This window comes from Mirounga leonina, unplaced genomic scaffold (genome assembly GCF_011800145.1).
Source record: "Mirounga leonina isolate KUSES-001 unplaced genomic scaffold, KU_Mleo_1.0 Mir_178, whole genome shotgun sequence".
In the NCBI taxonomy this organism is placed as follows: Eukaryota; Metazoa; Chordata; class Mammalia; order Carnivora; family Phocidae; genus Mirounga; species Mirounga leonina.
In genome coordinates, this window is record NW_023270464.1 from 24,014,272 (window position 1) to 24,027,829 (window position 13,558).

The following is a 13,558-nucleotide window of genomic DNA, read 5'->3' on the forward strand; positions in this document are numbered from 1 at the left end:
CCAACGTGGGGCTGGAGCTCCTGACCCTGAGATCAAGAGTCGCATGCTCTACCAACCGAGCCAGCCAGGCGCCCCCGGCAATGAGGTTTTGCTTCTCTTCCAAGACCTGGAGAGGGCTGAGTGGGAGATGGAGAGGGACCCAGGCCACGCAGGCTGCTTGCTTTTATCCTCCCAGAGCATGAAGGTGCACATGCAGATGAGCCTGTGCACATCAGATGGTACTGGGGACTGCGAGAGCCCCCGCTGTGTAATGTGCTTACAGCCAGAAGGATCTTTTTCTGATTTAACTGGTAGACTGAAGCCTAGGATGATCAACTGACCTGTCCAAGGACAGTCGGCTAGTAAACAACTGCATCAAAACCAGAACTGGGGTCTCCTGACCCCTGGTTCTGTGTTGCTTCCACATCCTGCCTCCTAAATGTAGGGTCCCTTACGGACAATGAGCACACACCACACTCCTCGCCGCATTCAGGGTTATGCTGCTTTAATAATGTAGCTTTTACGTCCCTCCAAGTCCCTAATTGGCTCCTCCATTTTTTTTTTTAAGATGTATCCATTTATTTATTTACTTATTTTTTAAGATTTTATTTATTTGACAGAGAGAGAAACAGCGAGAGAGGGAACACAAGCAGGGGGAGTGGGAGAGGGAAGAAGCAGGCCTCCCGTGGAGCAGAGAGCCTGATGCGGGGCTCAGTCCCAGGACCCTAAGATCATGACCTGAGCCGAAGGCAGACGCCCAACGACTGAGCCACCCAGGAGCCCCAAGATGTATCCATTTATTTTAGAGAGAGAGCGCTCGAGAGCAAGCAGGGGGAGAGGGAGAATCTAAGCAGACTCCCCACTGAGTATGGAGCCCCACGCGGGGCTCAATCCCACAACCCTGAGATCAAGACCTGAGCTGAAATCAAGAGTCAGATGCTTAAACAGACTGAGCCACCCAGGCCCCCCTAATTGGCTCCTTCTTACGGGATATCCTTCCAAGACATCTTCCATTAACCCAGTGCAAAATTCTCAGAGTGTCACTTCTGCGGGATATCATACTCAATTCTGTACTCTCTCATCCTACGTCCTACCCCTGGACAAAACACTCTACCCCTGGGGAGACGGTACCCCTGGATTTCACATAAATTACACCTTACCTCTGCTGGTGAGGCTTTTCCCTTACCTTATCTGATTTTTACAAATTATTGCTGTTGTTTAACATATGGATTGTATTTGATTTAGAACAATACTTAGATAAATGAAGATGGTGTATTCTCGTATTACCATAAAAGGGAGGCAGAATCATTCCCTGCTAATAGGGATGCGGCTTCCTCTCCTGTTTCAGGCCAGGATAGTATTGGCAAGTATGAACTGGCAAGTTGGAGTCCATCTCTGACTAAGGAACCATTCGAGTATTTACTGAACTTCTTAGAACACTGTTTTCATGGGGGAACCGGACAAACTGGAGGGGAGTAAGGCAGGAGAAAAACAAAGGAGCACATTAGAAAAGTTGTGAGATTTATGCAGTTATAAATGTCCAGAAATAGTCTCTCATGGGAAGGAGCTCAGAAATCTAGGACATGGAGACTGAAATTCAGGCAGTGATATTTAAAACTGAAGATATTCTAATAAAACAGTTAGTGTGGGGACACCTGGATGGCTCAATTGGTTGTGTCCGACTCTTGATTTCGGCTCAGGTCATGATCTCGGGGTCCTGGGATCGAGCCCCACGTCGAGCTCCCCACTCAGTGCGGAATCTGCTTGTCTCCCTCTCCCTCTGCTTGTTCTCTCTCTCTATCTCAAATAAATAAATCTTAAAAAAAAAAATGAAACAAACAGCTAGTGTGCTGTCCCTATATAAATCGTACCTTGGGGAAACCAGAGATTTGGGAAGAGGGAGTTCTGTTTGTAGAAGTATTCCAGCTAATGAAGAAGGAATCAATTATGGAAATAAAACATCACCATTTGGCAAACCCAAATGAAATAAGGGCTTATCAATGGCTGCTAACATCATGAGACAAAATAACACTATGTACCTCCCAGTAGAAGGACACAAGATCACTATGGAGTGTTCTTAACCTTCAAAATCTGAATCTGTCATGTTTACAGATCCAAATACCAAAATTAGGAAAGAAGAGGAGGGGCACCTGGCTGGCTCAGTTGGTGGAGCGCGTGGCTCTTGATCTTGGGGTTGTGAGTTTGAGCCCCATGTTGGGTGTAGAGATTAAAGAAATAAAATCTTTTAAAAAGCGGGGCGTGCCTGGGTGGCTCAGCCAGATGAGCATCTTCCTTCGGCTTGGGTCATGATCTCAGGGTCCCGGGGTCAGGCTCCCTGCTCAGGGGGGAGTCTGCTTCTCCCTCTCCCTCTGCCCTCTCCCCGCCCCCCCTGCTGCTTGTGCTCTCTCTCTCTCACACACACACACACTCTGTCTCTCTCTCAAATAAATAAATAAAATCTTAAAAAAAAAGGGGTGGGGGAAGCAGAGGATAGAGGAGCACGTTAAAGGACCCCAGAGGATAGAATTGACCAAACACAGAGCTGGGGGGACACTACAGGACAACCAGCTTTCTTCAACAAATAAGTTACAAGAAAAAAACAGAGGAAGAGGAGAGCAGATCAAGACTTGTAAGGAACATACCAACCAATCGATATGGAGACCTTATTTGGATTTTGATTCAAACAAACTAAAAAACAACGACAAAAGCAAAAAACATAACTAGGGACGTGTGAACATTGACTGAAATATTTGACGATACTGTCAATCACTGCTCTTTTTTTTTTTTTTCCAGGAGAAATAATAGTATTGCAGCTGTGTTTAATAGGAGAGACACCTTTTAAAACAGTGGTTCTCAAAGAGAATGCGTCACCATCGCCTGGAGAGCTTATTAAAACACATTGCTGCGCCCCACGCCTCGTTTCTGATTCAGCAGCTCTGGGGTGGGAACTTAGAGGGTGCATTTGTAGCAAGTTCCCAGGTGACACTAAGGCTGCTGGTCTGGGCTCACATTTTGAGAACTGCTGCACCGGATTAACCAGATTTTTTAAATCTAATCACTCTTTCAAAGAAAGAGCTTAGGTTATCAGCTGAGTTCTATCCCCCTGGGTTACAGCACTTGGACAGCATTCCACATAATGAAAGAGAATGAACTGGGGCGCCTGGTGGCTCAAGTCGGTAAAGCGACTGCCTTCGGCTCAGGTCATGATCCTGGAGTCCCTGGATCGAGTCCCACATCGGGCTCCCTGCTCTGCAGGGAGTCTGCTTCTCCCTCTGACCCTCCCCCCTCTCATGCTCGCTCTCTCTCATTCTCGCTCTCAAATAAATAAATAAATAAAATCTTAAAAAAAAAAAAGAAAGAGAATGAACTCTTGTTCCAAGGCTCACGCAATAATTCAGTCTGTATTGCCACAGGAAGGCTTGAAAGAATACCTCCAGCTCACCTCTTTTCTCTCCCAAGTGTGACAAACCTAGCTCCCTCCTTAACCACTTGTGTCCGCCTTCCCCTCCCACTCCCCCAGCACAGGATCCCTGGAACTTAGGCTACATCCCTCCACCATTTCAAATTCAAATTCAAAACGGCTTGATGCATATAATATGGGGCGTCCAGTCCTACATGTAGCGTCTCAGAGACTCTAGCAGATCTCAGAGCTGGTCCGTTCTCTGCTGTTGTAGAGGAGACCTGCAGCCAAATTTTGGCTCTTCTGTCACCTGTATACCCACAATGCATTGTTCGGCGATTTGGGGCCTTAGGTTTTCAACAGGTAAAGAAAGAAAGCTGTTATTATGAGAGAAAATGGGACACCTGGAGAAATATTAGCCAGAGTTCCTTGGAGGAAAGACATTTCCAACAATACCAGAACATTGAATTTTAGAGATATTATTACTTTATAATTTAACAACAAAGTGCTTATGTGTGTGTGTGTGTGTGTACGCATTAGATCCTCACAACAACCTTGTGAGGTAGGTAAGGTAGAGGCTGAGAGAAGGTAAAGTCTGGCCAAATTAAATGTCAGGGCCAGAACTCAAACACTTTCCCTTCTCAATGAAGGCAGTGTTCTTTCCAACACACTGCCTTCCCTCAATTTATTTCCGTTAAATATAAGAAGGTACTAGTGCATAAAATGAATGACTCTAAAAAAATTAAACTTAAAACTAAAGGGCCCATGAGCCAGGTGATTAGAAAACAGGAGTTGTTCCCCTCAGCTGAATGCCAGGAAGGATCCCTGTAATATTTAACATCTCCGCCATTTTGCTTCAATAGTCTTACGGTCCTCTTCCAGCCTCCTCTGGCTTGCTCATCTCTGGGTATTTTCTATGCCTCAGATGGCAGCAAACCTCCAGTGGGAGTACCTCATACGCCGCTGTACAAAGAGCTTCTGAAATTCTTTCGGCCTTGAAGTCACAAGACCACAAACATCCTCTACGAGAATTCTGCCTTGTCATGGCAATGAGACATCTGGTGACTAACGTCTGCATAGCACTGGATAGGGAGAGTGTTTTCTGTTTTATTAAATCTTTGTGTTCATACCCCAAATCCTCTAGTTGCAATCTAATTTCTTGCAAGTTCTGGGTTTGTGGGGCAGCGCTAATGAATTCTTATTGAATCATAAGGCTAATAAACGTATTGAGGGTCTTTTAAGGGCCAGGTGTTATATAGTATTAAGGGCTCTATAAGATCTCAAATATTAATCATTAATAGTGATAATGTGGCCACATGTATCTCACTCCTCTTTTAGTAATCAAGCATCAACCATCAAACTCACATTTCCCTAAGGTCAGTTAAAAACACTGAAGGAATGCCTTTTGTATTCAAAACATTATTTGTGGCCTATGGGTTTATCCTCACCATTAAAGCGTAGGAAAAGGCCCAACTTGAGCCACTGATGCCCATGTTCAGGCTTTCTATACACGGAGCACCTGGAGACAACAGAAATGAAAATCTGGAAAGGGGCAGAAGAAGCACTTCAAACCATTTCCTAGATCAAATGGGTATTTTGATGGCATAAGAGATGTGCTTTCTGACGGAAGCTCTTGTCACATCTACTACAGTGGAAAGGTTTTTCTCCTGTGTGTGTTCTCTGGTGTGTGAGAAAATGGGAACGCTGATTGAAGGTTTTGCCACACTCAGGACAGTGATAGGGCCTGTCTCCTAAGTGGATTCGTTGATGAGTCATGAAGTGGGAGCTCTGGTTGAAGCTCTTCCCACACTCGCCACATTTGTAGGGTCTTTCCCCCGTGTGGATCCGTTGGTGTTTTATAAGGGCAGAGCTGTCGGCGAATCCCTTCCCACAGTTGTCACACTTAAACGGCCTCTCACCCGTGTGTGTCCTCTGGTGCGTGACCAGGTGTGAGCTCTGACTGAAACTTTTGTGGCAGTAAGGACAGCTAAAAGGCCTTTCTCCCGAGTGAGTACTCATGTGCGCTACAAAGTGAGAACTGTCTCTAAAGCCCTTCCCACACTCTGGGCACTTAAAGGGCCGTTCTCCGGTGTGGGTTCGTTGGTGTTTAACCAAGTCTGAGCTCTGGCTAAAACTTTCCCCACAGTCACTACACCTGTAAGGTTTCACTCCCGTGTGGGTCCTCTGATGGGTAATGAAGTTGGAGCTTCGACTAAAGCTTTTATGGCATTCGAGACACGTGTAGGGCTTCTCTCCTGTGTGGGTTCTTTGGTGCATTATGAGGTGTGGCTTCCGCCCAAAGGTCTTTCCACATTGTGGGCACTCATAGGGTCTCTCGCCTGTGTGGGTTCTCTGATGTTTGATGAGCGTAGAGCTGTCGCTGAATTTTTTCTCACACCCGCTGCATTGGTAGGGTCTCTCTCCTGTGTGTGTCCTGCGATGGGTGACAAGGTCTGAACTCTGTTTGAAGCCTTTCCCACACTCGATGCATTTATAAGGCCTCTCACCAGTATGGGTTCTTAGGTGTCTTATGAGATAGGAGCTCTGATTAAAGCTTTTTCCACATTCTGCACACACAGGCTTCTTTCCTACATATCCATCCAGCAGCTTGTTTAAATCCTTCTCCTGTGGAAGCGGCTCCAGTTGGCCCTCTCCTGGTAGGGCTCCATGTTGCCCTTCTACTTCAAGGTCCCTCTCCCAGTTTCCTCCCCATCTAGAAGTATGAGAAATATCTTTATTGGCCCTTTCTGAGGATGTTCCACATTGTTCTGCTGTTTCTGAAACGTCCTGACTGAGTTTTGTCACCTGATTCTCAAAGTCTGAAAAATTAACAAAAGTTAACAGGGAATGAAGTTAACCAGTTATCAGGAAAAAACATCAGAAGGCAGTAAGAAAGATTGAGATTAGCGCTTTGGCAACAGACTTACACTTAATTTCACTTTGTGTAAAGTTTTCACTTGGTGAAAAGTTTTTTTTTTTTAATTGTATTTATTTATCTGACAGATACATAGCAAGAGAGGGAACACAAGCACGGGGAGTGGGAGAGGGAGAAGGCAGGCTTCCCGCCGAGCAGGGAGCCCGATGCGGGGCTCAATCCCAGGACCCTGGGACCATGACCTGAGCTGAAGGCAGACGCTTAACGGTTGAGCCACCCGGGTGCCCCAAGTTTTTTTTTTTTTTTTAATTTTTAAAAAAGATTTTATTTTTAAGTAATTTCTACACCCACTGTGGGGCTCAAACTCACAACCCGGAGATCAAGAGTCGCTTGCTCCACTGACTGAGTCAGCCAGGCGCCTCTCATTTTGTGAAAAGTTTATTGAAGTTCATTAAGCTTACAGAAAACTTAAATTCCTAAACCCTTTTTAAAGATGAATCTTGGGGGGGCGCCTGGGTGGCTCAGTTGGTTGGGCAACTGCTTTCGGCTCAGGTCATGATCCTGGAGTCCCTGGATCGAGTCCCGCATCGGGCTCCCTGCTCAGTGGAGAGTCTGCTTCTCCCTCTGACCCTCCCCCCTCTCATGTGCTCTCTCTCTCTCATTCTCTCTGTCTCAAATAAATAAATAAAATCTTAAAAAAAAAAGAGAGATGAATCTTGGGGGATGCCTGGGTGGCTCAGTTGGTTAAGCATCTGCCTTCGGCTCCGGTCATGATCACAGGGTCTTGGGATCAAGCCCCGCATCGGGCTCCCTGCTCAGCAAGGAGTCTGCTTCTCCCTCTCCCTCCCCCACACTGGCTCATGCTCACTTGCTCTCTCTCTCTCTGTCAAATAAATAATATCTTAAAAAAAAAAAAAGATGAATCTTGAGGGGTGCCTGGGTGGCTCAGTTGGTTAAGCATCCAGCTCTTGATTTTGCCTCGGGTCATGATCTCAGGGTCCCCAGATGGAGCTACATTTGGGGTTGGGGCTCCACACTTAGCACGGAGTCTGCGTGAGGATTCTCTCTCTCCCTCTCCCCCGCCCCTCCTCCCACTCGCACACACTTTCTCTCTCTCTGAAATAAATCTTTAAAAACAAACAAACAAAAAACAACAAATGAAGACTTTAAGGGCACCTGGCTGGCTTAGTCGGTAGAGCATGTGGCTCTTGATCTTGGGGTTATGAATTCAAGCCCTATGTTGGGCATATAAAGTTTACTTAAAAAAAATAAAATGAAGACTTTATTTGGTAAATTACTGATTGCCCAAGAAGTCAAATTTAAACTTCAAATAGTGAGAACAAAAGTCTATGGCAGCATTCCAAAATCTTCATCTAAACAAGGGCTGAGGGTGCCTGGGTGGCTCAGTCAGTGAAGCATCTGCCTTTGACTCAGGTCATGATCCCAGGGTCCTGGGATCGAGCTCTGCATCGGGTTCCCTGCTCAGCGGGGAGTCTGCTTCCCCCTCACCCCCTGCCCCTCCCCATCTCTCATGCTCACTCCCTCTTTCAAATAAATAAAAACAAAATCTTAAAAAAAAACCCAAAACCAACCAAGGCTAAAATGCTAGATTTCCTCCCACTGGATAATATCCACATCTCACCCGTATGACTTTCTCCTAGGATCTTCCTTGCCCCAAAATTTTGGAGTGGTAGCACCCATGGCTCTTCTTTCTGTTCCAGCTGGGAGATTACACTTGGTCTGGAAATCCTATACAAGAAGGTGAATATAGGATATTAATCTGAGCCAACCATACAATGCCTGACCAAAAAGGCAAGCCCTCCTCCTTCCCTAAGTAGAGGAGAAAGCCCAGGGAGATGCTAAGCTAAGGTGTGTTTGGTCTCATTGAAAGGGCTGCCATGATGGAGTGATAAAACAGGGTGATCTCCCCAAGAGGCTGAGAAAATAGCCCCTTTCTTCCCATTAAAAAAACAACAGGGCGCCTGGGTGGCTCAGTTGGTTAAGCGACTGCCTTCGGCTCAGGTCATGATCCCAGGGTCCTGGGATCGAGCCCCACATCGGGCTCCCAGCTCAGCGGGGAGCCTGCTTCTCCGTCTGACCCTCTCCTCTCTCATGCTGTTTCTCTCTCGCTCGCTCTCTAATAAATAAATAAATAAAATCTTTAAAAAAAATAAAACAAAACAAAACAACAACAACAACAACAAAACAACCAAACTTGGGTGATAGAAACTCCAGAGTGAGCACAATAATTCATCTCTGAAGGCACAAGGCTAAACCCATGTAGAAAGATAATTTTATCAGAAACAATGCCACCATGATCTCACCCTTAGAAAGAATCAGCGAAGTTAACTATAATGTTGGGCTTTAAACTTTTCCCAGAAGGGCAGCAGTAGATACAGCCATGAGAAAAAGACAAACGCTTGTAAAGGGAAAAAAATTTTTAAAAAGGGCAAAGGATATAAATAGGCAATTCACACACAGACACACACATACACGCAGCCTATAAATATGTGAAAAACCTTTAACCTTACCATTAACCAAAGAAATTCAAATAAAAACAATGATACAGTTAGACAATGTAGTATGGAGGTAAAGAGTACAAACCGCCGAAGTTTCAATCTTAACCCTTCCTCTTACTAGCTGTGTGACTTCAGGAAAGTGACTTAAAGTCTCTGTGTCTCAGGGTCTTCATCTGTAGACTAGGGATAATGATAAGATCTACCTCATAGTGTTGTTGTAAAGATTAAGTTGTAAGTTCCCAATAAATGTTAGCTGTAACTATTATTTAACCCAGACTCTTAAATTATAATACCTACCATGATAGGTAAAATGTAAAGAAATGGACACTTTCATATAATGCTTGCAGGAATAAATAATTCAATCTTTTTGGAAGGCATTGGGCAAAAATATCAAATATCTTAGAAATGTATCTATTCTTTGACCTAGCAATTCTAATTCTGGGAATTCTAAGGAAATGAAAAAAAAGTTGTGGGATGCCTGGCTGGCTCAGTTGAAAGAGCATGTGACTCCTGATGTCAGGGTTGTGAGTCTGAGCCCCACACTGGGGGTAGAGATTACAAAAAAAATAAATAAAACTTGAAAAAAGAAGGGGCGCCTGGGTGGCTCAGTCGTTAAGTGTCTGCCTTCGGTTCAGGTCATGATCCCAGGGTCCTGGGATCGAGCCCCACATCGGGCTCCCTGCTCGGCGGGAAGCCTGCTTCTCTCTCTCTCCCACTCCCCCTGCTTGTGTTCCCTCTCTCGCTGTGTCTCTCTCTGTCAAACAAATAAAATCTTTAAAAAAAAAAAAAGAACTTGAAAAAAATGTTGTGCAAAAGGTATATTAGCTAATTACTAACTAATTATACTTTAATAAGCAAGACCTAAAAAAGAAAGACAGTTAGCTAAGAGATGATCATTACAATACTGGTGAAGATCTGGAAATGACCTAAATGTCCCATGACAAAGGAATAATCATATTTGATTGAGCCATATGAAACTGCCATTGTATAAGTTAAAAAATGGTTTAAAAATGGTCAAGTATATGATTCAATCTAATGTAAGTTATTATATTCCATTCAATAAATTAGTAAGTGGTTATTTTAAGCAATGTATAGAAGACTATTTATTGTTGTCAATATATATTCACAATACACTGTGTAAAAAAGTAAGATGCACAACTGAACATACAAGTAAGATCCCAATTTTTTTCTTTTGTTTTTGCTAATTACATATATCCTTAGAACAATGCCTGGAAGGATAGTAACTCTTCAGTCGTGGGATGGAATGGGACTTTGGTTTTCATTTTGTTTCTCTTTTTCTTCAAGGGGCGTATATTACTTATGAGGTAAAGCAAGGAGAAGGGGTAGCCATTGTATTTTAGAAAGAGCACTGGAGGTTTGTTTTGTTTGTCTGTTTTTGAAGAGACAGGAAAAAACACAGCTCCCCCTTTGCCACAAAGACCTGGGTTGGATTCTTACTCTGCCACTTAACTTTGAGTCTTGGGGTCCTGACCCGAAAGAGGGGGATGATAATACCCACATCAGAGGGTTATGGTGAGATATTAACAAGAAAATTAATATCAAAGATATCTGTGAGCTATAAAGTGCCATAAAAATGAAAGTCATGCCAAAAAAAACAAAAAAAGTGGAAGTTATTCTTTTTCTGCCAGGGAGGCAACAAATATTCTCACAGAGAGCTAGCTGGCGCTGTAAGAGACCAGTGTCCCTAGAGACTGCTCAGACTTGGACCTTCTCACAATATCTAAGTCTAAAATCTAAAGGAGAGTAGCAGACTTACCCTCTGAGAGCCCATTCTTCAAACTGTGCTGGGTGGTATCCTTGAATAGGATTTTCTAAGTGGTGTCCAGGTAACCCACTCTTCCCTGAAGTCCCCAGCCACATCATTGAGAGTCATCAGTTCCTAAAGCAAGAGACCTCAGTATGCATCAGAAGCTCTCTGGGCATTCTAACCATGGTCTCAAAACCAAAAGACAGTCCCAGCGGCCACCAGTATACCAAAAGAACCCCCCCCCCACCTGCCTAGAATAGCTATGAGGTAAATTCTGTCAACCACCAAAGGGTTGCTTTTCTTGTTCTGTTTTTACATCATCCTTCCCTTGGCCAACACTCACATCATGAAGTGAGGCCTGGAGCTCCCGAACACATCTACAGAACCCTCAGTCTTTGGAAAATTAACTTTTTGAGAAATAAATTGTTCATGATGGACAAGATAAACAAAGAAGAGAATGTGCGGGGATGACTTGATTTGTGAAAAGCTCTCCAGCTACGTTTTCCTCAGCAAGCTAGGAAATGGTGGACTTCATTATACTCATATTAGTTATGAGAACAATTGGCTTTTCCTGGCTTGTAGATTTGGTGTCAACCTCAAAGAACAGACTACACAGAACCCGAAAGGGAAGACCCTGGGTACCATTCTACTTCAAGGTTTAATGGAATCAGAAATGAGATTTAAAAAGACATGGATAAGGTGTAAAATAAAGTAAAATTTAATGAAGATAAGCACAAAGCAAAACCCACGGGGCCTGAAAACAATCATTGACACACTGATAAAACTGAGCAGTATTGGGCGCCTGGGTGGCTCAGTCGTTAAGCGTCTGCCTTCAGCTCAGGTCATGATCCCAGGGTCCTGGGATCAAGCCCCTCATCGCCATCGGGCTCTCTGCTCAGCGGGAGGCCTGCTTCTCCCTCTCCCACTCCCCCTGCTTGTGTTCCTCCTCTCACTATCTCTCTCTCTGTCAAATAAATAAATAAATAAATAAAAATTAAAAAAAAAAAAACAAAAAAAACCTGAGCAGTATCAAGAAAAAATTATTTGGAGGGTGATGGTCAGATTACTAGATGGATCAGTAATTTATTCAGTAATATGTTGTAAGGCATTAGGAGTCACAAAGAAATACAATGGGGTTTTTTTTGGTTTTGTTTTGGGGTCTTTTGTGTTTTTTGGGGGGTGGGGGTGGCTTAAAGAGTTTCCAACAGAAACAAACACAAGTCAGCCAGCTGAACCTGCTACAAAAAATTCTGCATTTCACTGGAGGATGGACCAGACGGGAGTGAGGAAGCTTAACTCTTTCCCCGTTTTTTGTCTCACCAATCAAAGCACCTAGAAGACACTCACACTTTTCCTGGAAATATTTATGCATTTCCACACATTGCTATTGGTCATTTACAAAGTACTGAATTTTTAGGGACCTAAACACCGCAGGGATACATTTCATCTCTGGATTCAAGTAACGTCATTAGGAGGTAAGTTCGGAGCATAAATTTTATTTCTACATCCATTAGGAAACACAACTGCTGGGCCCACTTGCAGGAGACAGCGGGACTGAGGGGGTCACAGCCACGGTCACAGAAACCTTGTCTCTCACCCCGTCTCCTGCCCCCCACCCCGACAGGTGACCCCCGCAGGCCCCAGGGCGCAGAGGTGCTGACTGCGTGCCATTGTGAGCAGCACCAGTTCGTTCGCTGGGGTTATTAATAGGGACATGACGGCACGGGTGGGCCGACACCCGTCCCCCCGCCCTCCCCTGCCACTGCTGGAGGCCCTACCAGGGCGCCGCGGTCACAGGGTCACAGCGCTAAGCCGAAGCCCGGAGCCCACCTCCGAGGAGCGAGAACACCGATCGGGAGGATGGGCTCTCCCGACGACGGCACAGAAAGCCGCAGCCACCTGTCCCCACTCTTCAGCAAGCCCCCGCGGGCTCCGAAAGGCGAGCGCGGGGACCTGGCAGGGACCACATCGCGGCGGCGGCGAGTCCCCTCCACGCCCCTCAGCAGCTCCCAGGCTACCGCGGCGGTCTCCTTGCCCCCGTCACTCACCGCCCCGGGGCCCGGCCGGGGATGGAGCAGGAAGGGAGAGTCCTCCACCGCCGAGCCGCACCCGGCCCACAACGCCGAGGCAGTCCCTCCCTGAACCCGACCGGGATTCGTGACAGGGCTGTGGGGACACAGGTGGGACTCCAGGCTCGACAGCCCGCAGCCGGAAAACACCGCCCCTGCCCCCTTACCATTGGCTCCTCATTTTCCGCGACCAGAAGCCTCGTCCGCTCATAGGCCGGTAGAGCTTTCGATCACCGCGCGGCCTTCTGGGAACTGTAGTCTCGAACAAGACCTCAAAGGACTCGGAGTCCCGGGATACCCAGGTCCAAGCGGTGGCAAGTACTAAGCCCGGTTCTCCCCACGGCGGGAACGGCTTCTCTCGAGCTGAGAGAGGGATCTGCAGACGCGAAACCCGTGGCCTCACCCGACTGCCGCGGAGCAGCCACGTGCCAACGGCGCCGTCTCCCGCGCTCTGGCACCTCGCCCCCCGCCAAGCGCCGGGCAGCTCATCGCCGCCGGCTTGTGGATGCTCCTCTGCCGGGTCCCCGATCCCCGAGGGCCAGAGCCTGCATGGTGTCTGCCGCCAGCCGGTTCCAGGGCAGCTCAGACTATGCATTAAGAAACTCCAGGCAGACGCCGTTAGCAGAAAACAGACGTTCTGCTCCCCTCCGTTGGCCTCACAATTCCACTGGTTAACACACCTGATAATAGCCGGAGGAGGCTGGCGAGGGTGTCTAGTAGTCGAGGAAATGTGTATTGGGTTCCAAACTGTGGAGGCTACTGGGTCTTATGTGAGAACTAGTGTTCACTTTGGGCCAGGCCCTACCTAAAAAATAATAGAAGCCTTTCTTTACAATGAAGAAAACGCACCTGTCTACCCTATTTGTTGATTCAGTGCGAAGAGGAAGAGGAAGAGGAAGAGGAAGAAGAAGAAGAAGAAGAAGAAGAAGAAGAAGAAGAAGAAGAAGA

General features: G+C 46.1%; 1 protein-coding gene across 5 annotated transcripts in view; it reads right to left on the reverse strand.

Annotated features, from left to right (window-relative positions):
• Positions 1–3,331: 3,331 nt before the first annotated feature.
• ZNF774 (zinc finger protein 774) overlaps positions 3,332–13,558 on the reverse strand; it is a 35,617-nt gene continuing 25,390 nt past the window's right edge. Inside the window, exons 3-6 of one of the 5 annotated variants that reach the window (XM_035024191.1) lie at positions 12,778–12,986; positions 10,551–10,673; positions 7,897–8,003; positions 3,332–6,198 (exon numbers count right to left, since the gene is read on the reverse strand). In XM_035024191.1, the coding sequence (XP_034880082.1) occupies positions 4,958–6,198; positions 7,897–8,003; positions 10,551–10,657 (1,455 nt within the window). In that variant the 5' untranslated portion in view covers positions 10,658–10,673; positions 12,778–12,986 and the 3' untranslated portion in view covers positions 3,332–4,957. The other 4 variants (XM_035024192.1, XM_035024193.1, XM_035024194.1 and 1 more) reach the window with 4 other exon arrangements.